We start from the raw sequence: 27,998 nt of genomic DNA on the forward strand, positions 1-27,998 counted from the left end.
TTTTCAGTTACATTATATGACTTTTGCTGTGAAGATGTACTAAGAAAAGCTATTATAATAATGGTAGGTCGATCTTTTCTTTTGATTTAATTTTTTTTAATACGTCTACTGTAGATAGAAGTTCTAATCCTAAAAGGTTTTAAATAGAAAAAAATACTGTCTAACTTTTCTAATATAATCATGATAATTGTTGATCTCTATCATATTTTGTTTTTTTGGTAATATCAAAGACACGTCTGTCAATAGTAACATTAACATGAAGATATGTGTTATAATGCAATATGTGCAAAATTTTACTTTTCTTTTTTTTTCATATTGACTCTTGTTACATTTGTTTTTGAATCTTTTTTCCATTCAATTATCTTTCTATATTTACTCAATACACACAAACATAAATACAAAAGACAAGACATATAAACATACATAATTTTGGGGATTTTTTGTTTGTTATATAAAATGTTCTATAGTTTATAGATGCACTGATTGTCTTTTCCCATCTGGTTGATTGGGAGAAGTTGAGGTTCTTTCCTTGGCTGCATTTGTTTAATTGTTGGAGGGAGGGGGGAATTTTGAAATGTCAGGTTGTGTTGATAAAGTCTCTTTATTTGCTTCTGCTGGTTTTGATGCCTGTTATTAAGAATAATCACTCGAAGCTTTGTTTCCTTCCTTTTTTTTAAAATGTTAATTCCTATTGACACACGTTCCATTTACAGGATGAAAATGTCGAGATACGTAAACTTATTGCTATTCAGTATGGGTGTTACTCATTATTGAAGACTGTTCAGTAACCTACCATTGTTAACGTCTATAAATTGTTGTCTATATGGAGAGTTGTCTCATTTTAGCAATCACCCAGTTTTGAAATCGACAATTGTCATCGTCATTGGAATGCAACCGGAATACACATTCTGAGGTCACACAGGTTCAAACAATACTCAGTCAGGCAGTGGGCGGAGCGTTAAAGCGATATCTGTATAGTATACAGATACAGCATAGCCCCACACCATGTTTTTATAATATTTCTTTAAATTTAAAGACAGTGTATTTTGAATAACTACTGTCGTCTGTGTCACGGTTAACATGGTTGATAAAATTGTTTTGTTCTGAATAGATAAGGATAAGTGCTAGTATTTTCACTGGGGTAAAGCTGATGAGCGTAACTGCATTCACGGTCATTCCAAGATGTCGGATGACAAATTAGGTCAGTATATGTATTGTCTGTTTTAATGTTTCTACATCATTTTCTTTACAAATCATACATTGATACGATGTAAATTTATAAAAGATTCATAGGGAAATCACAAATTGCTACTGAGAAATGTGCATGAAACCGGAAATTCGATTTGAATAGTGAGTAAGTAGGTCTTAATGGATGCTGGCTATATTTGAAATAAAAATAGAAGACAAAAAAGATTAAATGTTTAGATTTTTCTTTCAGAGTGAAAAGAAAGATAAAATCATGTATCAATTTAGTTCAAAGGCAATCAACTAACACATTTTTGGGCATCTAAAACGTAAAAAATTATACATTTGTAAACTTAACTGGTACTTGAGTATGCTTGATTTATCCAAAGCTAGATGAGATAATAGTTTTGTGAAAAACTATCGAAATTACATTAAAATATATTTACACAGTTAAGCTATGCCATACACGGTTCTCGTGATATAAAACAGAACGTTGATCCTATTCTGATTCTAACAATAAGATTTTAACAACAACATGAACAAAGAACTAAAACATACTTTGAAAGATTTCAAATACATGAAATCACGATACTTTGAACCACATAAAACTTCGGCTCTTTATTTTTTTCAACTGTGTCTCATCTCAATTCAGAGAATTTTTATTGCATTATATCTTAAAATTGAGAATAGAAATAAGAAAAGTGTCAAGAAGACTACAACCTGACAAAAAGGCAGAAAACAACAGAAGTCCACAAAAGGGTCTACGACACAACGAGAAAATCTGGCCACGAAACATAAATGTGAACTAGTTCAGTAAAAATTGACTTCACAATAACTCCAAAACGTAAAAATAATATTCGTGTTACTCCTATCGTATAAATCGGCGTCGCTTCACGAAACATAAATGTGAACTAGTTCAGTAAAAATTGACTTCACAATAACTCCAAAACGTAAAAATAATATTCGTGTTACTCCTATCGTATAAATCGGCGTCGCTTCATTTGGAGTACAAAAAGTTGTTTGATTACCATTTTCAAAATAGTTAATCAAGTTAAGCTGATATAGGTTCGTAAAATAGTGATGCCGGTACTATGTGGTCCAACAAGTATGTTGACAAATAAAGACAATGTTACAAAAATACAAAATTAAATAATATTATCAAGATGGTTTTTTAGCCTGGTATTATCGGAAATTTTAACAACATTAATATTGATTTTGACGTTTAAGAAAAAAATATTCACCATTCCTATGCTTTATTGACCAATGTATGTCAGGAATGTGACAATTGCACATGCATTGTTTTAAATAAAAAAAAAGAAATATGCAGAATTTACCAACAAAATAAAGACATGATAAATGGAACACTATCATTAAGAGTATTTCAACTAACCGTAACAATTTACACTTACTGTCATTTCACTATAAATGTTGCTGTCCTCCTGTTGCATTTTTTTTTCAAAATTCTAACCAAATTTTAGTTTGTTTTATAAAACTAACTGTAAAACTGGTGTCAAGTCGTGAAAGTGCACGGTGATAAAATAAGACATACTGTTCTAGAAGACTTTAAATCGACTTCAATGATATCATGAAAAATCAGTCTGACAGTTTTATAGAAATTTTATTGTAATTGCTATGCTAAAGGTAGTAATTTTGAATTGCTATAAACATGTCCAAACTAAGTTTTCATACATATTTTTCTCTCTCAAAAAGTCTTCTATTTATGCAAAACCGTCAGACACCATTAGATTAAAACATCTTATATAAACTATTCAAAATTTGGTGACTATGTGGAACGCATCTATCCCATCGAATTGGAGATAAAGGATACTACAGATACAGTTAATTCGGCTTTATATCTTGACTTACATCTAGAAATTGACAATGAGGGTCGGTTGAAAACAAAACTTTACGACAAAAGAGATGATTTCAGCTTTCCAATTGTGAACTTTCCATTTCTAAGTAGCAACATTCCATCAGCACCTGCATACGGGGTATATATCTCCCAATTGATACGATATTCCCGTGCTTGCATTTCCTATCATGATTTTCTTGAAAGAGGGTTATTGCTCACAAGGAAGCTATTAAACCAAGAGTTCTAAATGGTGAAGTTGAAATCATCCCTTCGTAAATTTTACGGACGCCATCACGAGTTGGTTGACCGTTATGGAATAACCGTTTCACAAATGATATCGGATATGTTCCTTACGTCGTAACAACAATCCCCTTCCCTTTCATGAATGTGACCTACCGAATTAGACTATTTACCAGATTTGTAATCACATAAACAACACGACGGATGCCACATGTGGAGCAGGATCTGCTTACCCTTCCGGAGCACCTGAAATCACCCCTAGTTTTCGGTGGGGTTCGTGTTGTTTATTCTTTAGTTTTCTATGTTGTGTCATGTGTACTATTGTTTTTCTGTTTGTCTTTTTCATTTTTAGCCATGGCGTTGTCAGTTTGTTTTAGATTTATGAGTTTGACTGTCCCTTTGGTATCTTTCGTCCCTCTTTTATTACCACTGGGTCGATGTCTCTGCTGGTGGACATTTTGTCCCCGAGGACATCATCCGCCCAGTAGCAAAACTACAATTGCATGAACTTACGAAGACCAAACAGGAAACTGGCTCGGACGTCGCCCAGTATAAAAAGGTCCGAAACAGACGTCACCATGGACACGGTGTCGTCTGATATGGCAGGTGTCTCCTCATCACCAGACATGACAAATATCTCAAACACGACTCATTCAGATCATCGTCCTAGTGACAATAGCAATATTACACATATACAGCCATGTTCAGTTCTCCTTAAAGACATTTTGGTTTTTGATGACACAGTACAACACTGTCGCATTTCAAAATGTGAGCCCAAAGGCTGCAAAACTTGTGCTATTTCAATTACAGATGCTGAATTCACTAGCAATTTGACCAAGAAGTCATATTTTACCAGAAGTTACGATGATCGGAATTGTAAATCGATAAATGTCGTCTACGGATTAGAGTGCAACCTTTGCGGATTGTCGTCTACGGATTAGAGTGCAACCTTTGCGGATTGGTATACGTCGGTGAAACGAAAGGAAGGCTAAACAAACGTATGTGTGGTCATAGATCACATCAGACATTAACCTCAATGCAAACGACATTCTATACCAGCATTTCAATCAGCCCGATCATTCCATCGTTTCTGTGACAGTTCGCATTATCGAAAAGATATACCATAGCTCTAACAATCCTAATCTTTCAACGACTCTCCGTAGACAAAAAGAAGACTACTGGATTAGACAATTGGGAACTGCAACACCGTATGGCTGCAATGACAAAATTGATGGTAAAGGTATTCTATCTAGTCCTTCGCGTAACTCGGTGAATGTGATGAATATTTTCAACTCGACTCCTCGACGTAGACGCAGTCATGGTCATCGTCATTATACATCACCTTCTCTGCATGATGTCTCTATTAATTACTTGCTGTCATTCATACAAAAGTCGTTAGGTATTCATCACATTCGCACGAAACTTTATTCATTACCCCTTTCAAAACTTCATTCTCTGTTCAATTTATGTTTGGAATCCACTGTTACAAACCCTCATTCAAACCAATACAAACTTCAAGCTATAATTTCGAATATTGCATGTCACAGACTTTTCAAGCCAGTTCGCATTGGAAAAGATGAAAAAGAGAAAAGATCTTTTCTAAATCTTTCCTTTGCCAACAAAGGTCTCGATGGCGTCAACCTAGGCAATATCCTTCATCATAAATTAGTTCAATCGAAAATACCTCCTTATTTCAAAGACCAGTCTGTACCAATAATTTCTTATACCTATACCAAACCTATTGCAACTAAAATTTTCAATTACAAACGCGTTTTGCAGAATCTAGATATCGACGACTTCTAGTCTAAACCTCCTGATTGCACTTGTGCTAGTTCCCAAATAACATATAATCCTACTAGCCACGTTATTACCGGTGACCTTTACATTGTTAATAACACTTCTCTACGAAATGTGTTATCGAAAGGTCCGAAATATCGTGAGCCTAAATACTTCAATTGGAAATACAACTTTAAAATTTTGATGGACTCAGTCGAGGATTATGCCAGGCAATGGGCTAAACGTGAAAAGGAAGACGTAGACACTCTATCCGAATGGATTAAGGCAGTGAGGTCGTTAAGACAAATCAGAATTAAGAAACTGAATGGGTCCATCAATGCCCATGCTACGTCAATCTTTAAAGACACAAATGTTGCTAAACACTTATCCGACCTCCATGATAAATATGATGTTGTCCCCGCAGACAAGGCCCCAAATAACATCGTTTTTGTCTGTAAAAGTCACTACATTACTTGCTCGATAAACGAATTAGGTATAGACAATTCACTTGGAAACTCAACATATACCCTCACGACACTTACCAAAGAGGAAATCCTGGATAATCATAGGTCTGTTCTTTGTTCCTTTGGTATTTCAACCAAAGGTGAAGAACTGGATCTTCCATCACTGTATTGGGTACCTAAACTACATAAGTGTCTTAACAAACAACGGTATATTGCTGGGTCTTCCAAGTGCTCCACGAAACCTCTTTCTAAATTATTAACATCTACTTTATCAGCAATCAAAGACGGGCTTCAAAGTTATTGTGACACTGCCTATTCTAGAGGTGGTGTGAATCAGATGTGGATACTTAAAAATTCCAAAGATCTTTGAGAGTACATACAATCTATAACTCTCTTTCATCTTGTAACAGTATTTAGACATTTGACTTTTCTACTCTTTACACAAGTATTCCACATTCCAAACTAAAAGACAAATTGAAAGAGTTGGTATTACTTTGCTTCATAAAAAAGAATAGCCAACGTAGATACAAGTATCTTGTCTTAGGGAGGGATAAATCATACTTTGTAAAGAATCACTCTGATTCAAACAAAAAATTCTCTGAAACCGATATTATCAAGATGCTTGATTTCTTGATTGACAACATATTTGTAACGTTCGGAGGACGTGTTTTTCAACAGACTGTCGGCATCCCAATGGGAACAATCTGTGCCCCTCTACTTGCCGGGTTGTTTCTTTATTATTATGAGGCTGATTTCATGCAGGAACTTCTTAGGAAGAAAGATAAGAAGTTATCAATATCCTTTAACTCTACTTTCCGCTATATCGATGATGTTCTTTCACTAAACAATTCAAAATTTGGTGACTATGTGGAACGCATCTATCCCATCGAATTGGAGATAAAGGATACTACAGATACAGTTAAGTCGGCTTCATATCTTGACTTACATCTAGAAATTGACAATGAGGGTCGGTTGAAAACAAAACTTTACGACAAAAGACATGATTTCAGCTTTCCAATTGTGAACTTTCCATTTCTAAGTAGCAACATTCCAGCAGCACCTGCATACGGGGTATATATCTCCCAATTGATACGATATTCCCGTGCTTGCATTTCCTATCATGATTTTCTTGATAGAGGGTTACTGTGCATGCTCACAAGGAAGCTATTTTAAACCAAGAGTTCCAGATGGTGAAGCTGAAATCATCCCTTCGTAAATTTTACGGACGCCATCACGAGTTGGTTGACCGTTATGGAATAACCGTTTCACAAATGATATCGGATATGTTCCTTACGTCGTAACTACAATCCCTTTCCCTTTCATGAATGTGACCTACCGAATTAGACTATTTACCGGATTTGTAATCACATAAGCAACACGACGGGTGCCACATGTGGAGCAGGATCTGCTTACCCTTCCGGAGCACCTGAGATCACCCCTAGTTTTTGGTGGGGTTCGTGTTGTTTATTCTTTAGTTTTCTATGTTGTGTCATGTGTACTATTGTTTTTCTGTTTGTCTTTTTCATTTTTAGCCATGGCGTTGTCAGTTTGTTTTAGATTTATGAGTTTGACTGTCCCTTTGGTATCTTTCGTCCCTCTTTTAGTAAAGTATCTGTAAAATTACAATACATTGTTGATAAGTTTCCATGGGAGATAACGTAACAAAATTATTCTTTTGAATGTAGAAAAATTGGTTTTGATAACTTCTCATTGGCAATCATACCACATCTTCTTTTTTATATTTCCTAACAACGTATTGTAATTTCACATAAATAGTCTGTATTCTTCTCATTGACTACATAACTTATTGAAAAGACATGAAAATCATGTTTCTTCTTATGAAAAAATACAGAGTGGTACCATTTCAATCTCGAATGTCACACTTCTGACATTTTCAGTGCTTAAGTTCCTACATGTTTCTTATGTTATGTTTTAGGTGGTTGAATAGCCTTATTGAGACAGTCAATATATAAAGGCAACAGTAGTATGCCGCTGTTCGAAATTCATAAATCGATATAGAAAAAACAAATCTGGGTTACAAATTAAACTAAAACTGAGGGATCGCATCAAATATAATAAAATAGAATGAATGCTCTGTTTTTTAGCATTTGTATTTTTGGGTTACTTATATGACAATAACAATCAAAACCAAGGAGTAAACAAAGACTCACAAAACCAAAGGACATTTACATCAACAGTTATAAAATAATTAAGAAACAACACGAACTTCACTAAAAACCGGGAGTGGAATCAGGTGATTTAGGTGCTCCGGAATGGTAAGCATTTCCTGCACCGTATAATATATTCAAAACGGTGCTCAATTATTTTACATCTTTTAGCCTGAATAATGCCCCAAAACAATCCTTGATATCAAAGACAAGTTAAACTCAGATGTTTTTTGCATTATACATGTTATAAGATGTATAATAATTTAGCACATATGCTAATTTTGAAGATATAACATTTTTGTTAATTCTTTGCTTATTGTTGATATGTTATAGACTTGCGTCTTTTTCAGTATTACATGGACTATGAAGAAAGAATGATTTAGTTTTCTATTGAAAATCAGAGCGATTTCTTGAATAATGGCACCTCTTTTAGAGGAAGAAGAGAACTATATCAGATTAACGTTGTTATTGAGAGGAGTGGCACCAAGAGCAGTCCGTACTTATTTTGACAAGGAATTTCCACCTACCTATCTACTATCAACGTTTAATAAAAACTACAACACTCTGAATGGCTTGTTTAAAAAGAGAATCTTAAACCAGGCTCAGTGGAATCTTTTGTTTCCAAAAAGTGGTTAGTATTTTATATGTGCACAGTATTAATCCACCAGGACATCTTGTGTTATCACTCTGAAAGATAAAATAAATCAAGATATGGAGATTAGCAACACAACAAATCTAAACTAATCAAATAATTCAATCTAACGTTTTTTGTCAAAGGACTACTGCCGTATAGATTTCCCCATGATAAAAATATTAACTGTAAAAAAATTACTGATTTATATTTAAACACAAGAAGTATTTAATCTAGTGAACACAGATACAGTACAAAGTTCCGACAATTTAAAAGGCATAATTCTGGCTTGACAAGTAATGTAAAATAACCTGTGTCTATTCCAAGTTTTTTTCTCTTATAATATATTTCTAGAATTAAGGGTAAAGTGCATCCGGTGTACTGTTTAATAGCACATGTACAGATTCAGCCACTAACATATTAAATAGTTCAATAGAAACCTGTTATTTACAGGGCCCAATCTCAATTATGTCTAGTTTGACAGGTCTTTTTTCTAAACTACGTTTCTACCATGGTCATGGTAAACTTTGAAATGTTTTGATCTTATAATAACTATCCCTAAACAAAATAAAACAAGAGGTTGTCAGAGTGACAGCAAACCGGATTTTCCTTTAAGATGTCGAACCCCGAATAGTTGAGCAAGTATGGACACAAGTTTTAAAACAACTTAAAACAGCTCTTAATTTGGATTGTGATTGACGATTTGACACATAGGTTTGTGACACAAACTGAATGCGGTCAAAGAACTAAAAAAAATGAAATTGGACATTTACCTAATATAGTCCAATATCCAAAATCTAAGTACATTGTTAGAATCAGCATATCAATGTCTAAAGAATCAGCATATCAATGTCTAAAAAAGTTCATCGGAAGGTACCAAGACCTTGTTGATAAATATTCCGTATCAACTTCACAAATAATACATGATGGTCTTGATGTATAGATTCTGCGTAAAGATGTTGTTAAACATCTTAACAACGTGTTATATTGTTCTTTCATTTGTCTTTGTTTTATTGTCAATATTACTTTTACTGTTGGGTTGTTTAATGTGATATCCATTTAACGTGGCTCGGTACTTAAACATACTTTGATTTTTTAATCCTGTCTGCTAACATTGCCAATGTGAAATTTTAAAATTGTTTGTATATACATTGAACGACAAATTTATGTGACGTATAAAATTTTCTGACGTCAGACACGCGAATCAATGAATGTGTTTGTAGATAGATGTTTTTTTTGTTATGTTAAATTGTTCCTTTTAAAATTGTTACACGATGATGACTGCTGTACCCATATTTTGACTATTCTATTTATTATGTCTGTTTAGTTCACGCATCGTTGTAAATATTACGGAATTTGATGAGACTGTCATCAATGTGAGAGATTTAGCGCTTTAAAACCAGGTTTAATCCACCATTTTCTACATTTGAAAATGCCTGTACCAAGTCAGGAATATGACAGTTCATGTCCATTCGGTTTTTATGTGTTTTGTCATTTGATTTTTCCATGTGATTATGGACTTCCCGAATGAATTTTCCTCTGAGTTCAGTATTGTTTGTGATTTTACTTTTTTCAAAGAACCTCAAGAATTAAAAATTTTGATTAAATACTTATTAATTACACCACTGTTCAAAGGAAAATAACTCAAATCCATGTAAAAATCAATTTTGCTACTGAAAGGTCTACAAACACAACAACGATGAAAGTTTAGATTATGAAAATTGATCTTGACCTTCATTAAGTCGCAGGAAACAACCTATCTTAATTTGAAAATATTTCGTCAAAGTGTATTAATGATAATGAATGGACACTGTTTGGCAGAAAGTTACTCATCTAGATGTAGTACATGGTGAATTTAATAAAATTTGTATTACATACATGGTGCTGTATGAATGTAATTACAAGCCACGTTTACTCGGGTGAATTCTGTAAATTGGAATAAGAATAACAGTAGACGTTCACTGTCTTGTTGTTACAGCTGATCCTGATTCCGACACTTTTGATGTAACATTGATGATATGTGTGATCAGAAACTTGACATCTGTTTCTCCACCAAAATATGGATTTGACCATCTACCACAACAAGGGGAAACAACTCCTGGGTCTGATCTTGCCAGGATTAAATGGTACAGAAATAAAATAGCCCATCATGATAGAAACACCATGTCAACAGGCGATTTCAATACAGCTTGGACAGATATAGCAGATGTAAGTACATTCTTAATACAATAATAATGTTATATAATGTGGTATCTACCATCTCTAGGTCTATGTACGGTGTTAGCAATGAGCAAAACCCATACCATAGAGTAAACTATAAAACAATAATGAATAATGAATACAATGTTAAAAAGGAAACTAACAACCCGATTTATTAATGAAACAACACTTGAAACAGTTGAAGTTATCAATCACAGAAAATCAATGAATTTTTATCTCCTTATTTGAAGTAGACATTTTTACTTTAACAAATTGTATCTTGAATGGAGTGTTTTCTCATTGACTCTCATACCACATCTTCTTATATCTATGTAAAAAGATTGTTGATTGAATTGTTAAACATGTTTGGGAGGTCTCAACCCGTCTCTAAACTGTGCCATTAGTGTAAAAAGAGGCATAACATACGAAAATGACATTCAAACTCAGAAGTTGAATATGAACTAACAACGCTATGGTAAAAGAAAACGAACCGCCATGTTATATATATTAACAGAATGAAATAAAATCTGTTGAAAATAGATTCACTCATCAGATCGACAAAAAGCAACTAAGATGTTGGCATATTTTTTAATTTCTCATAATGGGACATATTTCTTGAAAAGGAAAAATCACAAAAATACTCCGATGAAAATTAAAAATGGAATCTATTGGCAAAATCAAGAGCTCGAACACATAGAACTAGTGGATAACAACTGTCATATTCCTGACTTGATACAGACATTTTCTTATGTAGTAAATTATGGATTAAAGCTGGTTTTGTAGCTAGCTAAACCTTCACTTGTATGACATTCGCATCAAATTCTGTCAAATTGACAACAATGTGTGAACATAACAAACAGACATCATAGGTACAATGTCAAAAATAGGCGTAAAGCAGCAAAGAATGCGTTAAATCACTAGAAGAACAAAATACAGAATAATTATGTAACAAAAAAGAACCATAGGCATATAGACAAAGCACATTATCAAAAATTAAAGGCAATTAAGAATATAAAAATTTACCATACCACAACAAAGCCACGGCATATTTACTAACACAAAAAAAACATATAGACAAAGCACATAAGCTAAAAAGACAAGCATACAAAAATATCATAGAAAAATAACACAATGACGGGATGTATAAAAACGTCACGTCAAATAAATATCACCAAAACAGACTAAAAGTAAAAGTTATATTCATAAAGACAAATACAAATACTATAACACGTTATTTAGATGATAAACTACGTCAGTACCCATAATCTATATTCAAAGACCATCGTGTATTATTTGTGAAAGTGATACGGAATATTTATCAACAATACATTCCGATAAACTTTTTAAGAAAAAAGACAGACGTTGTTTGACATACCCCTGGTTCATCAACTTTCTACTCACCCTGGTGACGTTTTGCAAAGTCTGAGTAAAATCTCCAAGCTCTAGAATACCGAATAAGTTGGGAAATGGTTATCCCATATCCAGGTGAAGTTGAATTATTGCTATTTAGTTGGAGGAAAAAATTATTTCAAAATTAAAATCGTACCGTTTGTCATAGATTCTGGTACTGAGATAAATGTGTATGTCAACTTCAAAGTATAAGTCTTAAAATGAGGCGGCGGAAGCCATGTATGTTACTTCTTTAATGTTTAGTTCTGAGATACATATTAATGGAACCCAATAAAAAAAGTGTGGATTGTTAATGAAAAGAACATCATCAATATATATGAAGGTGAAATTAAATGACCTGGCTTCTTTGATCTTCTTGTTTTTTTACAAGTGTCTGAAGGAACTCCGATTCATATACAAATGAGTAGAGATTAAAAAGGAGATACACTGTTCGTTCCTATGAAATACCGGTAATTTGTTAAAAAAAAGTCCATCTACCAATTCATCAAATATGTTGTCAATAAGAACCTCCAGCAATAATTATCTCTTGTTCCTATGTGTAGCATGTTTTGTCTTTTTTGTTCACTATTTACAAAATATGCCGTATGGTATCCCAAGATAAACGATGTTGAAAAACATAGCGGACTATTTCCTTGAGACAATTTTTCAATTTCACAGAGTAATGGTGGTATATATGGTATAAAGGGTTTAAACATAAAAATTTCGATAGAACGGATTTCCGAAAAAAAGATCCCCCACTTGAGTTTATCCAAAAGTTCTTTTAGAATCCAAAGTATATCTGATGCCCCGCATTCAATTGGTAGATAGAATTTTTTGAAATACTAAGGCATTGATAACATTAGCTGTATTTGGCAAAAGTTTTAGGAATTTTGGTTCTCAATGCTCTTCAACTTCTTACTTTACTTGGCCTTTTTAGCTTTTTTGGATTCGAGCGTCACTGATGAGACTTTTGTAGACGAAACGCGCGTCTGGCGTTTATACTAAATTTAGTCCTGGTATCTATAATGAGTTTATTTACAACCACTGGGTCGATGCCACTGCTGGGGGAGATTTATTTCCCAGAGGGTATCACAAGCCCAGTAGTCAGCACGTTTTGTGCTGACATGAATTGTTATTGAGATGGTTATATTTATAAATTTACTGTTAACAAGTTTTTGAATTTTTTGAAATACTAAGGCTTTTCTACCTCAGGCATAGATCACCTTAGCTGTATTTGGCAAAACTTTTAGGAATTTTCGTTCTCAATGCTCTTCAACTTCGTACTTTATTTGGCCTTTTTAAATTTTTTGGATTCGAGCGTCACTGATGAGTCTTTTTTAGACGAAACGCGCGTCTGGCGTATATACTTAATTTAGTCCTGGTATCTATGATGAGTTTATTTACAACCACTGGGTCGATGCCACTGCTGGTGGAGATTTATTTCACCGAGGATATCACAAGCCCAGTAGTCAGCACTTTTTGTGCTGACATGAATTGTCATTGATATGGTTATATTTATAAATTTACTGTTTACAAGTTTTTGAATTTTTTGAAATACTAAGGCTTTTCTACATGTGGCATAGATCACCTTAGCTGTATTTGGCAAAAATTTTAAGAATTTTGGTTCTCAATGCTCTTCAACCTTGTACTTTATTTGGCCTCTTTAACTTTTTTGGATTCGAGCGTCACTGATGAGTCTTTTATAGACGAAACACGCGTATTTATTTCCCCGAGGATATCATGAAGTAATGATAGACATTTCTCAGCTCCTCTTTGTCTCTGAAATCATCTGCAGACTTGGGTCGATCATTCACACATGAACTTATATATGTGACATTTTATCAGAGACCTGATTGTTTTTTTTCTTCATCTTCATGAAAAAAACATCATCATAGATTTAAAGCCTATTACTTATCAAAAACAAGTACTTCTTATGCTAAAAAATTGCAACTCTTTATGTTACTTTTTGAAATATTTATCTTTAGGCTGTCAGTCGATTGGGTGGTTTGCCAATGAATCAAGAGTGCCAAGATCTAAAGCTAAAAATCTTAGATCAGTCAAACCAGGAAATTATGCTGGAAATCAAAATATCACAGAAAGAAATGAAGCTACTAAGACAAACAATGGACATTGAACACTCAACCCTTAAGGAAAATCTTAGTGATCTGCAAGATTCCCAAAGTACTTTACAGACAGAACACTCAATAGTCATAGAAAATCTTAGAGACCTAAATGATTCCCACAGTACTTTACAGACAGAACAATCAAGCACTACAGACACTCTTAGTGATCTGCAAGATTCCCAAAGAACTTTACAGACAGAACACTCAATAGTCATAGAAAATCTTAGAGACCTAAATGATTCCCACAGTACTTTACAGACAGAACAATCAAGCACTACAGACACTCTTAGTGAACTGCAAGATTCCCAAAGAACTTTACAGACAGAACACTCAATAGTCATAGAAAATCTTAGAGACCTAAATGATTCCCTCAGTACTTTACAGACAGAACAATCAAGCACTACAAACAATCTTAGTGATCTGCAAGATTCCCAAAGAACTTTACAGACAGAACACTCAATAATCATAGAAAATCTTAGAGATCTGAAGGATTCCCACAGTACTTTACAAATTGAACACTCAAAAGTCACAGAGATTTTAAAAGACCCAATACCATGGAACATCAGAGGTAAATTATAATCAGTGTTGTCAACGATTTTAAAATCGGTTAACCGGTTAACGGTCGACAGGACCGAAATTCAAATACCAAAACCACTAGTCAATAGTCTATACCATATGTCATGTCAATTGCCTGCATGACATATGAAGCATTTTTTCTATCATTTGTCCAACAAATTGTTCGTATCATATATCAAACTTATTCCCATTTCATAGCATGCCTAGGTCAGGCCTTTTGTCCATATCACAGGGTAATCCTAATCCTATACCATATACATATAATTATGTCAAACTAATTGTCCATACCATGTATCATGTAATAGTCCTTACCATATGTCAATACAATTGTCCATACCATATGTGAGGTCAATTACTTTTTCCATAGTCCACTTCATTATTCATGTCTAAACATTTGTCCATACCATACGTGAAGTCAATTGTCTATACCTAATATCACACTCCTTTGCTATTCCATATGTCAAATCAATTGTCCATACTATATTTGAAGACAATTGTCCTAACCATTTGTCAGGTCAGTTGTCCATATAATATGTGAAGTCAATTGTATACCAAATATAAGGTCAATTATCTATTTAATATAGCATTTCAATTATTATGTCAAAACAATTATACACACCATATATCATATGTATATTGCATATCATATGACATTGAAATTGTTTTAATATTTGTGAGACAAATTGTCTATACAATTTGTCAAGTCAATTGTCTGTTTCATATGTCAAATCAAATGTCTTTATAATGTCAAGTTTATTGTCTATCCCAAATGTCAATTCCATAGTCAATATCATATGTCAATTCAATTGTCCATACCATATGTCAATGTAATTGTCAACACCAACTTCAAATCAATTGTCTATGTTATATGTCAAGTCAATTATCCATGTTATTTGTTCAGTCAATTGTCTTTAACATATTTCAAGTCAATTTTCTATACCTAATGTCAATTCCATAATTCATTACTTATTTCAACATGTTCAAGTCTATAGTCCTTACCACATATCAATTACATACATGTATTCCATACCATAGTCAAACCGATTCGCCATTCCATATGTCAAACCAATTGTCCATATCATTTGTCAAGGCAGTTGGCTTAATCATATGTCAAACCAATAGTGCAATTCATATGTCAAGTCAATTGTTCATACCATATGGCAGGTCAATTGTCCATTCCATACACCAATCCATCTGTCTTTACCATATTTCAAGTACATTTTTAATTTTTATGTCAAATCAATTATCAATATTATTTGTCAAACCAACTGTCAAACCCATATGTCAAGCCAATTGTTCATTCCATATGTCAAAACAAGTTTCCAAACAATATATGTGTCCAGCCAATTGTCCCTACCAAATGTCTTTCCCCTTTCTATACGACCGAAAAAAGTATTTCGGTTCGTATAATGCTATGTTGTCGTCGTCTTCTGCATTGTATCACAAGGTTCCATACCACAAGTAGAAGGTTGTGATTCATTTTGGCGGTTATGGTGCCAACAATTTAGGAACTAATAGCCAAAAAAGGCGCCAAAAACAAGCATTTTTCTAGTTTCCACACAATAACTTGTGTTTAAGTGTATGGTCCATTGAATCTCTCAAACATTGTACTACAAGGTTCCATACTACAAAGGAAAGGCTGGGATTGAGTTTGCGTATAATTGTTCCAAGGGGGATTTAAAAAGTTGGAGGGTTTTTTTTATGTTCCTGCCGTAGCGGAGGGGACATTTAGTTTTATCCTTGTCCGTCTGTACATACGTATGTACGTCAGGACGTCCCAAAATTGGTTTACGTTCTCTGACTGAAGTTTGCCTCAACCAAATATTATGACACTTATACACAATGCTTATTACCGCAAAACACAGATCAATATCGAATTTTTGGTGGCGTCTCTTTAGCCGTTATAGAATTATGCCCCTTAATAAATGAAAAATTGCAAATTGTTTAGTTTCCTTTATCTAACTTCAGTTTGCCTCAACCAAATGTTATGAAACTTAACACAATGCTTATTATCACACAATACAGATACAGTTTTAATTTTGGTGGCGTTATCTCAACCATTCTAGAGTTATGCCCCTTAACATATAGGTGAATTACTTTGTTTCTACCATATATCAATCACATTGTCTATATCATATTTCAAACCTTTTGTCATATACATATGTGAACTACTTTGTCGATTCAATTTAAGTGTTCTAGAATTCCCATTTCCTGTCACTCGTGGCAAGTAGATTTAGGTCACGGGAAAGAGAAACTTCAAACCTTTATTGTCTGTTGACAAGTACAATTAAAAAGGTACAGCCAATTTCGCCAGTTGTTTTTTTTTTCATTCGATAAGATAGGTAAATCATGTTTTAAATAGCCCGATAGATGCTAATTATAGTATACATGAAAAAACGTCACATCATCTATCTTCAGTATTTCAATGGGAACAAACTGTGCCCCTCTACTTGCCGACTTGTTTCTTTATTATTATGAGGCTGACTTCATGCAGGAACTTCTTAGGAAGAAAGATAAGAAGTTAGCAATATCCTTTAACTCTACTTTCCGCTATATAGATGACGTTCTTTCACTAAATAATTCAAAATTTGGTGACTATGTGGAACGCATCTATCCCATCGAGCTCGAGATAAAGGATACTACAGATACAGTTAAGTCGGCCTCATATCTTGACTTACATCTAGACATTGACAATGAGGGTCGGCTGAAAACAAAACTTTACGACAAAAGAGATGATTTCAGCTTTCCAATTGTGAACTTTCCATTTCTAAGTAGCAACATTCCAGCAGCACCTGCATACGGGGTATATATCTCCCAATTGATACGATATTCCCGTGCTTGCATTTCCTTTCATGATTTTCTTGATAGAGGGTTGCTGCTCACAAGGAATATATTAAACCAAGAGTTCCAAATGGTGAAGTTGAAGTCATCCCTTCGTAAATTTTACGGACGCCATCACGAGTTGGTTGACCGTTATGGAATAACCGTTTCACAAAATGATATCGGATATGTTTCTTACGTCGTAACTACAATTCCTTTCCCTTTCATGAGTGTGACCTACCGTATTAGACTATTTACCGGATTGTAATCACATAAGCAACACGACGGGTATCACATGTGAAGCAGGATCTGCTAACCCTTCCGGAGCACCTGAGATCACCCCTAGTTTTTTGGTGGGGTTCGTGTTGTTTATTCTTTAGTTTTCTATGTTGTGTCATGTGTACTATTGTTTGTCTGTTTGTCTTTTTCATTTTAGCCATGGCGTTGTCAGTTTGTTTTAGATTTATGAGTTTGACTGTCCCTTTGGTATCTTTCGTCCCTTTTTTATGCAAGGTACCATACCACGTAACTTGTCAAGGAGCCAAATAATATCGAACAAATTCAAATCTTGTTTTTATCATTTTGAATATATGTATATCTGTATTTGTCCTGGTCTTTTAAGATTTTATCGTCTATAAGATTAGATAAGATAATACAGGTATATATTCTAACTGAAGAACATCTTACATCAGTTGGTCATAGATCACCCTGTGTAACGAACACATGTTATATTGCCTTTTCTGGCATTTTAACAAATCGGCCGTTCGTTGTGAGACAGATGCAACAGCTTCTTGAGGTTTTACCTATAATCACGATTTGTAGTGTAATTGATTTGTTCTGTTGTGTTATTTTATTTTCTGATGACTTTGGTACCGGTGTCGGGACAGTGGTAAAAATTTAAGTGCTAGTATCTACACAGTTTGTGAGTTGGCGACAAAATCGTTGTTGACTGCATTTGTTACATATAATACCATGTTCAAAAAAGATTTCAAAAAATTATTTGTGTTGTTTTGAAACTTGTATACAATGACCTTATTATAAGTTATGTGTATATTACACCCGCAACAGTTGGAATTTATTGCTATATAATCAATCAGTTTGACGGCAGTTGGTCCTTAAATATATGTAATAAATGTAAACACAAATAAAAAGTAAGTCAAAAGTATGGACAGTCATAGAAATGTACACAATAAGCGATAATTTTTTTTTCTTTAAAATACATGAAAAATTATATACTAGTAAATTATATTGTCAAAATAAACCAGAATGACTCTATGACTTGAGCAAACTTCCGAAAAAAAATATGATAGAAACATTAAAATTTAATATAACAACACAAAAAATGCACAATTTCTGAGCAAGATTTCTTCAAAACCATCATTTATTAGTAGTTCTGTGCTCTACTGATTGAGCCACAGCGATCCTTATCCATAAAATTCTTATTAAGGTGCTATATAATATTGCTACAATTTAGCAATGTTACAATTTTTTCTTTAAAAAGTTGTTTTTTATGTAATAAGGACACACCAAACATATTTCATTTTTGAGGTGGAAAGTAGTATAAACTACAACAGTCATAATAACATAACTTTTTTTTTGGATTGAAATGTCCTTCTTGCGAGATTTCCTGTTTTTCCCACCTAAAAACACACGAATTCCGCATATTGGACTTTCATCCTTTTTGAGGGTTGAATTAACTATTGATCACAATATATCATAATTTATGTCAATCGAGATATTGATCAAAAAGCATTTTTATTTTTTGTTTTTATAGTAAATTTTAATCTGTCGGCACTTTTAAAAATTGGCCCTTCTGTTAAAAAATTCCCGACAAATTGGCCATACCTCTTACTGGAACTGCATGCAGATCAAGTTCTTTATTCTAATCAAAGTGAAAGTCTCAAAGCAAGATTGTTGTTGGTGTAAAGGTTGCAGTCTTGTAATTGACTGCTCCATAGGTTTACATGCAAAACAGCTGATCTTTGAAAATAAAAAAAATAAAAAATGCTACATAGAATTTTTTTTTCATGTTCATATCATGTATGTACTAATATGAAATTGTGATTTAATCGAAAAAAAGTGGGTCATGCCACGAAGAATAAAAAGTTAAGTAAACCTGAAGTCAAAACATTTTTTTCTGCTTTCTGTTTGCTGTTTTTACTAGGCCGCACCACTTCCAGTAAATATGATATCCTTCCACTTTCCAAAAGATGCAAGATTGTTTTAAAGCAAAAAAAGATGCAAGATTTTTTAAAAGTCTATGTATATGTTTCAATTCAGCATAAACCTATAATCAAACAGAAAAAATTGAGTTCAGAAAAAAATTCAGAAAAAAATTGCACTATTTTGTTTCCCTCCGTGTTTTGACATGAACCGGACTGGAATTGTAATACAAGACTGGTACCTAAAACATGCAGGGGTTTTAAAGTCTAGGTCATGGTCATATATACGCTTTCTAGCTAAGCAAGGGAAATCCGTTTTTTCAATCATCTATCTGATCTAGATGCCAAAAACTAAACACTGGAATGCAAACGCTAATAGGTTTAATATCTGGATCTCAAATTGTAGATGTTTGCATGTAATGTTATCACTTGTTTGTGCCAATTACTAACGTTTTTCCACAGAGGGACATATTTCAAACTTTAATTAATAATTTCAAAATAAAATTAAATCAAATGTGTTGTATATTGAGATGAATATGACATTGAATTTTCCACACAATCACAAGTTAGTTAGGAAATTCCATTATAATATGAACCCCTTTTTACACCATATGTCAAGATTTTTGTCAATAACATCGTTTAAACGCTTTTTCTATACCATATGTCAAACATTTTGTCTATACAAAATGTCAAGCCTTTTCCCTATACATACTATTCATTGGTCAAGCATTTTGTCCATGTTATATGCCAAGCCACTTTGTTATACGATATATCATACCAATTGTCTATACCCAATGTGAGGCAACTTGGCTATACCATATTTCAAGTCACTTTTCTAAATTAATGTGATGCCACTTGGCTACACATATGTCAATTATATTGTCTATACCTTATGTCAATCAACTTTGCTATAATATATGTCAAATCAATTGTCTTTACCTCATGTCAAGTCAATTATCTATACAATATGTCTGATTCCAAGTCAACCATTATGTTAAGCCAATTGTACATACTATATATATTAAGTCGATTGTTAATACGATATGTCAAGTCAATTACCTGATGTCAAGCCTCTGACCACTTCCATATGTCTCGTCGATTGTCTATGTCATATGTCATGTCAATTGTCTTTACCATATATTCAGTCATTTTTTCATACTATATGTGAGGTTAATTTTTATCTATTCCAGATGCCAAGTCAATCAGTGTGTCAAACCAATTGTCCATGCCGCATGTCAGTAAATTGTCTTTTCCATTTGTAACTTCGAATGTCTTTACCATATGTCAGGTCAATTATCCATACACAATGTTGAAAGTTAATTGTCTGTTCAATATTTCAAGTCAAATGTCTTTACCATACATTGTAAACTTCGATTGTCTCTCCATTCCTTAATGTCAATTCTATAGTCCATATCATATGTCAACTTCATAGTCCATACCATATAACAAGTCAGTTGCCCATAGATAATGGAAGATGTGGTATGAGTGCCAATGAGACAACTCTCCATCCAAGTAAAAATTTATAAAATGTTAACCATTATAGGTCAAGATACGGCCTTCATTTTTGAGGGGAAAAGTAGTATGAACTACAACAGTCATAAACACATAACTTTTGTTTTAGTTTGAAATGTCCTTCTTGGGAGATTTCCTGTTTTTCCCACCTTAACCCACCCGAAATTCCGCATATTGGACTTTCATCCTTTTTGAGGGTTGAATTAACTATTGATCACAATATATCATAAATTATGTAAATCGAGATATCAATCAAAAAGCATTTTTATTTTTTGTTTTTATAGTAAATTTTATTCTGTCGGCACTTTTTGAAATTGGCCCTTCTGTTAAAATATTCCCGACAAATTGGCCCTACCTCTTACTGGAACTGCATGCAGATCAAGTTCTTTATTTTAATCAAAGTGAAAGTCTCAAAGCAAGATTGTTGTTGGTGTAAAGGTTGCAGTCTTGTAATTGACTGCTCCATAGGTTTACATGCAAAACAGATTCAATCATTTGCAGCTGGTACCAACCTTCTCACTTTTCTGAAACCATAGTATAACATCACAACATAGAAAGACACACTAGAAAATATCAATTTGAAGGCATAACTCAATAAAAAAAAACGCAAATTAACACACAATGAACGAATAAATTTGATCTGTGATATCTGAATGCAAATAGGATAAATGATTAACTTAAAGGCAAAAAGTAAATAAACAGGTTTAAACAAAGTTTAAATAATATACCGCTGTGAAATGTTATAGCAATTTGTAGAAATTCACCCCTTTATAAATCTGCGTCATATTATACACATGTAAATGAAAATACTTTTGTTGTTAAGTGTTTTGTTTCTTCTGTGTGTACAATCCTCCGTTCAGGAAAACCAAGAAATTTTATGTATATCAACAAAAGCAATCCAACGCTTGGCACATATTAGGTGAATATCAACAATAAAACTATACAATTGGTGCTAGATAAAACTTCCTGTACAGCTTTCAGAACAGTTTTGAAGGAGAAATGAAATAATTTTTATGTTCACAATACGAAAAGTGAAATTTTTTAGTAATTCCAAAATTCAAACAATCAAAGCTGGTATATAGACAAGATCCATGTTAACATTAGATAACAAAAAAATCATTACAAATAGTATCAACAGGTCAAATTAACAAGAAAGTACAATTTGAGAGTACTCGCAGTTAACAGCTAGTTAAAAGCCAAAACAATTAATAATAAAAATCATGCATCAGGGACTAAAATCAACTAAAACACATTCCTGGGATTTAGTTTTTTAACGTCATAAACAGTCAAAGCAGACATGAAAGAGGAACAAAAGATATCAGAGGGACGGTCATGGCTAAAAATGAAGAAAACAAACAGACAAACAATAGTACACATGACACAACATAGAAAACTTACGAATAAGCAACACGAACCCCTCCAAAAACTAGGGGAGATCTCAGGTGCTCCGGAAGGGTATATGCAGATCCTGCTCCACATGTGGCACCGTCGTGTTGCTTATGTATTAACAAATCCGGTAAATAGTCTAATTTGGTAGGTCACATTCATGAAAGGGAAGGAGATTGTAGTTACGACATAATGAACATATCCGATATCATTTGTGAAACGGTTATTCCATAACGGTCAACCAACTCGTGATGGCGTCCGTAAAATTTACGAAGGGATGATTTCAACTTTACCATTCGGAACTCTTGGTTTAATAGCTTTCCTGTGAACAGCAATCCTATATCAAGAAAATCATGATAGGAAATGCAAGCACGGGAATATTGTATCAATTGGGAGATATATATCCCGTATGCAGGTGCGGTGCTGCTGGAATGTTGCTACTCATCTCTTTTGTCGTAAAGTTTTGTTTTCAACCGACCCTCATTGAAAACTTCTAGATGTAAGTCAAGATATGAGTCCGACTTAACTGTATCTTGTCTTGTGCAATGCCAAAAAATAAATGACTTGTTCAATGTCAAAAATAAATGTATCGGATGTAGTACGATAGGTAGGAGTAACTTCTTTATAAATACAAAAACATGAACGTGTGTGTCTCTCTATACATTCCGTTTGAAAAGAAAATACAAATTTAGTTATGTTTAATTTGCTAATACCATATGTCATATCATGTCATATAATTGTCCACCCCAACTGTCAAGTCAATTTTCTATACCTATACATCAATTTATTTGTCTTAACCATATTTCAAGTTAATGTTTGATTAGTATGTCAAACAAATAATCCATATCATATGTTAAACAATTGTCCATACCATATTTCAAACCAATTGTTCAAACTATATGTCAAACCAAGTTTTTTAATCTACATATGTCAACCAAATTGTCTATACCATATGTCATATCAATTGTCTATATCTAATATAATGCCACTTGGCTATTCCATATATCAAGTCAATTTTTTAAACGATTGTAATTCCACTTGGCTACGAGTATTTCAATTCGATTGTCTATACTAAATGGCAAGCCACTTTGCTATGCATATTTCAGGTTAATTGTATTTACCTAGTGACAAGTCAATTATCTATACAATATGTCATGTAAATAATCTATACCGTATGCTAGGTCAATCATTATGTAAAACCAATTGTCCATATCAAATATGAAATCAATTTTTTATACGATATGTCAAGGCAATTGTTCCTTAAGCCCACTAAATGTCAAGTCAATTGTCTTTGTCGTATGTCAGATTCATTTTCTATACCGAAAAGCAATTTCCTAGTCCATATCTTATGTCAATTCTATTGTTTATTCCATATGTTAAGTCAATGGACCAGACCAATTGTCAAGTTAACTGTTAATTGCCAATGCCATATGTCGATACAATTGCCTTTACAATAAGTCAATCGTGTTTACCTTATGTCAATTCCTTAGTCTATACCCTATGTCATGTCAATTCCTTAGCCCATACTCTATGTCATGTCATTTGTCCATTCCATATTTCAAGTCAATTGTCCATACCATATGTCAATTCCGTAGTCCATACCCTATGTTAAATCATTTCGCAATACAAATGTCTAGCAAATTGTTCATATCATATATGGAACCTATTCTTTTTGCATAGCATGCATATGTCAGGTATTTTTTCTCCACCATAGGGCAAGCCGTATGTCTATACCATATATCAATCCCCTTTTATATACCATATGTCAAGACTTTTGTTCATAACATAGGCGAATCACTCTGTCTATAACATATGTCAAGCCTTTTGTCTATACCATTTGCCAACCAAAATGTCCATACCATTTGTCAACCAAAATGTCTATACCATTTGTCAACCAAAATGTCTATACCATTTGTCAATCAAAATGTCAATACCATTTGCAAACCAAAATATCCGTACCGTATGTCAAACCTTTTCAGGGGGTCTTTTTACAATACATAGCATTGATATATCACGCCTTTTGTCTATACCTTATGTCAAGCAAACTTTCTTTACCACAAACAGTGATATATGTCAAAACAATCCCTAACTTTTATCTTGAAAACATTCTTTTCCAGAACAAATTACTGAGGTATTAGAAAGTTGGAAAGAAGATGACAAAACATTTATAGAAACAAACGGAGCAAAAAGCATATTAAAGTGTATTAAAGAAAATGGTTGTGTTGTTGTGACAGCAAGTTCTGGTACTGGAAAAACATCATTGGTGCGTCATGTAGCTTTACAGATGCAAAATGAAGGCTATGAGATTTTACCCGTATCAAATCCTAAGGAAATTATCAAATGGTACAATCCGAGTAAGAACACCCTTTTTGTTGTGGATGATTTTTGTGGAACTTATGGTTTAAATCCTATGAAGTTTGACAAGTGGAAAAACTTCATGGAAAAAATTAAAGCATTAGTAGAAAAGAAACCAGTGAAGGTAATTATTTCTTGTAGACTACAGGTTTATAAGGATAGGCACATGAAATCGTTGTCATTCTTTCAGGAATGTGAATGCAATCTTCAGTCTGCCGATTTGTGTTTATTGAAAACTGAAAAACAATGCATCGCTGAATTTTACCTGAAAACAAACGCTTCTGAGATCAGTGATTTGTATGACATGTTTGACTGTTTTCCTCTTTTGTGTTATTTATACAGCAAAAACTCAAAACTGAACATTATAGATTTCTTTACGAATCCATTTATAGTTTACAAAGACGAGATAGGTAAATTACAGACAGAGGGAGCACATGTCAAATACTGTGCACTTGCTCTATGTGTAATGTTTAATAATCAGTTGAAAGAAGAATGGCTTACTGAGCATGTGGATGAAAACATCAAAACAATTATAAAGAACACATATGAAGCTTGTAAAGTGGTTAAAGGGACATCACGATTGGTTTTACGTGATGAGCTGGATTCACTCACACATACATATATCAGAAAGGATGGTGAAGTATACAGCACTATTCATGACAAACTATTTGATTTTCTTGCTTTTTACTTTGGCAGTGAAATGATTTATTGTTTAATTAATAATGCTACAAGTCAATTTATTAGTGAAAGATTTTTGTTTGAAAGAAAAAAGAAAAAGGATGAACTTACAATTATTGTACCAACGAGATATCAGCAAATGTATATAAACAGAATGGTAAATGATTGGTCCAGAGGAAAGGTAGTGGATGTTTTCTGTAACATCAACATGGACGATTGTATCTTCAGACAACAACTCCTATTTCATATTGAAGGCTTAGCAATATCACAACAACAAAAAATAGCCAGTTCATATGACATTGATAATAAAAGTACTCCATTGATACAGTGTTGTTGTATAGGGGATATTAATTTAGTTAAATGGTGTCTACATAATTGTACCAAAAATGTAAACCATTGTCGTTATACTGATAAGGTATCACCTCTTTACATGGCATCTGCATATGGATATAATGAAGTAGTTAAAATGTTAGTAAACAACAAAGCAGACATTAATAAGTGTGATTATAAAGATTTGTCACCTCTGTACATTGCTTGTCAGAATGCACGTACTGAAGTAGTTCAGATGTTGATAAACAATAAGGCAGACATTAATAAGTGTACTGATGAAGAAGTATCACCTATTTATGTGGCTTGTTATAAAGGCCATACTGAAGTAGTTCAGATGTTAATAAACAGTAACGCAGACATTAATAAGTGTAAAGATACTGGATCATCACCTCTGTACATTGCTTGTCAGAAAGGACATACAAAAGTAGTTGAGATGTTAATAAACAATAAGGCAGACATTAATAAGTGTAGAGATACTGGAGCATCACCTCTGTACATTGCTTGTTGGAAAGGAAATACTGTAACAGTGCAGATGCTTATAAACAATAAGGCTGACATTAATAAGTGTAAAGATACTGATGGAGTATCACCTCTGTACATTGCTTGTGAGGAAGGACATTCTGAAGTAGTTCAGATGTTAATAGATAATAAGGCAGACATTAATAAGTGTAGTGATATTGATGGAGTATCACCTCTGTACATTGCTTGTAAGGAAGGACATACTGAAGTAGTTCAGATGTTAATAAATAATACGGCAGACATTAATAAGTGTAGAGATACTGGACAATCCTCTCTGTACATTGCTTGTGAGGAAGGACATACTGCAGTAGTGCAGACGCTTATCAACAATAAGGCAGACATTAACAAGTGTGGAGATACTGATGGAGTATCACCTTTGTACATTGTTTGTCAGAAAGGACATGCTGAAGTTGTCCAGATGTTAATAGACAATAAGGCAAAAATTAATAAGTGTAAAGATACTGGAGAATCACCTCTGTACATTGCTTGTCAGGAAGGACATGCTGAAGTAATTAAGATCTTAATAAACAATAAAGCAGACATTAATAAGTGTAAAGATACTGATGGAGTATCACCTCTGTACATTGCTTGTGAGGAAGGACATTCTGAAGTAGTTCAGATGTTAATAGATAATAAGGCAGACATTAATAAGTGTAGTGATATTGATGGAGTATCACCTCTGTACATTGCTTGTGAGGAAGGACATACTGAAGTAGTTCAGATGTTAATAAATAATACGGAAGACATTAATAAGTGTAGAGATACTGGACAATCCTCTCTGTACATTGCTTGTGAGGAAGGACATACTGCAGTAGTGCAGACGCTTATCAACAATAAGGCAGAAATTAACAAGTGTGGAGATACTGATGGAGTATCACCTTTGTACATTGCTTGTCAGAAAGGACATGCTGAAGTTGTCCAGATGTTAATAGACAATAAGGCAAAAATTAATAAGTGTAAAGATACTGGAGAATCACCTCTGTACATTGCTTGTCAGGAAGGACATGCTGAAATAATTAAGATCTTAATAAACAATAAAGCAGACATCAATAAGTGTAGAGATACTGGAGAATCCCCTCTGTACATTGCTTGTGAGCAAGGACATACTGAAGTAGTTAAGATATTAATAAACAATAAGGTAGACATTAATAAGTGTAGAGATGCTGGGGAATCCCCTCTGTACATTTCTTGTCAGGAAGGACATACTGAAGTAGTTCAGATGTTAATAAACAATAAGGCAGACATTAATAAGTGTAAAAATACTGATGGAGTATCCCCTCTGTACATTGCTTGTCAGGAAGGACATACTGAAGTAGTTGAGATGTTAATTAACAATAAGGCAGACATTAATAAGCGTATAGATACTGGAGAATTCCCTTTATTTATAGCATGTTATAAAGGCCATGCAGAGATTGTTGAGTCTTTGTTAAAATATAAAGCAGACTGTTACCTTAAATGTGATGGACTTACACCATTAGGTATTGCTAGAAGAGCAAACCATAGTAATATTGTAGATTTATTGGAGAGATGGGACAAACAATCAATATAATTATTATGCATAACCACGATAACAGTGATTGAAGGACAGAATGATGAAAAAAAGTACCAAATAAATCTTCCAGTTTTTAAAAAA

General features: G+C 33.5%; 1 protein-coding gene across 1 annotated transcript; it reads left to right on the top strand.

The window, feature by feature from the left end:
- Positions 1-27,998, top strand: LOC143049727 (uncharacterized). The gene is made up of 6 exons (XM_076223418.1): positions 1-63; positions 1,112-1,201; positions 8,036-8,316; positions 10,295-10,524; positions 13,890-14,595; positions 24,601-27,998. The coding sequence occupies exons 3-6, from the start codon at positions 8,103-8,105 to the stop codon at positions 27,912-27,914; spliced, it is 4,464 nt and encodes a 1,487-aa protein (XP_076079533.1). The 5' UTR covers positions 1-63; positions 1,112-1,201; positions 8,036-8,102; the 3' UTR covers positions 27,915-27,998.

The sequence above is a fragment of the Mytilus galloprovincialis genome, chromosome 10 (genome assembly GCF_965363235.1).
Source record: "Mytilus galloprovincialis chromosome 10, xbMytGall1.hap1.1, whole genome shotgun sequence".
NCBI classification, from domain to species: domain Eukaryota; kingdom Metazoa; phylum Mollusca; class Bivalvia; order Mytilida; family Mytilidae; genus Mytilus; species Mytilus galloprovincialis.

What these genes read in the sequence shown, in the direction of transcription:
- LOC143049727 (XM_076223418.1), top strand. Translation starts at nt 8,103, where the DNA reads ATGGCACCTCTTTTAGAGGAAGAAGAGAACTATATCAGATTAACGTTG. An exon ending in CTTGGACAGATATAGCAGAT is followed by an intron (nt 10,525 to 13,889) that starts GTAAGTACATTC and finishes ATTTATCTTTAG; the next exon opens with GCTGTCAGTCGATTGGGTGG. An exon ending in AATACCATGGAACATCAGAG is followed by an intron (nt 14,596 to 24,600) that starts GTAAATTATAAT and finishes ATTCTTTTCCAG; the next exon opens with AACAAATTACTGAGGTATTA.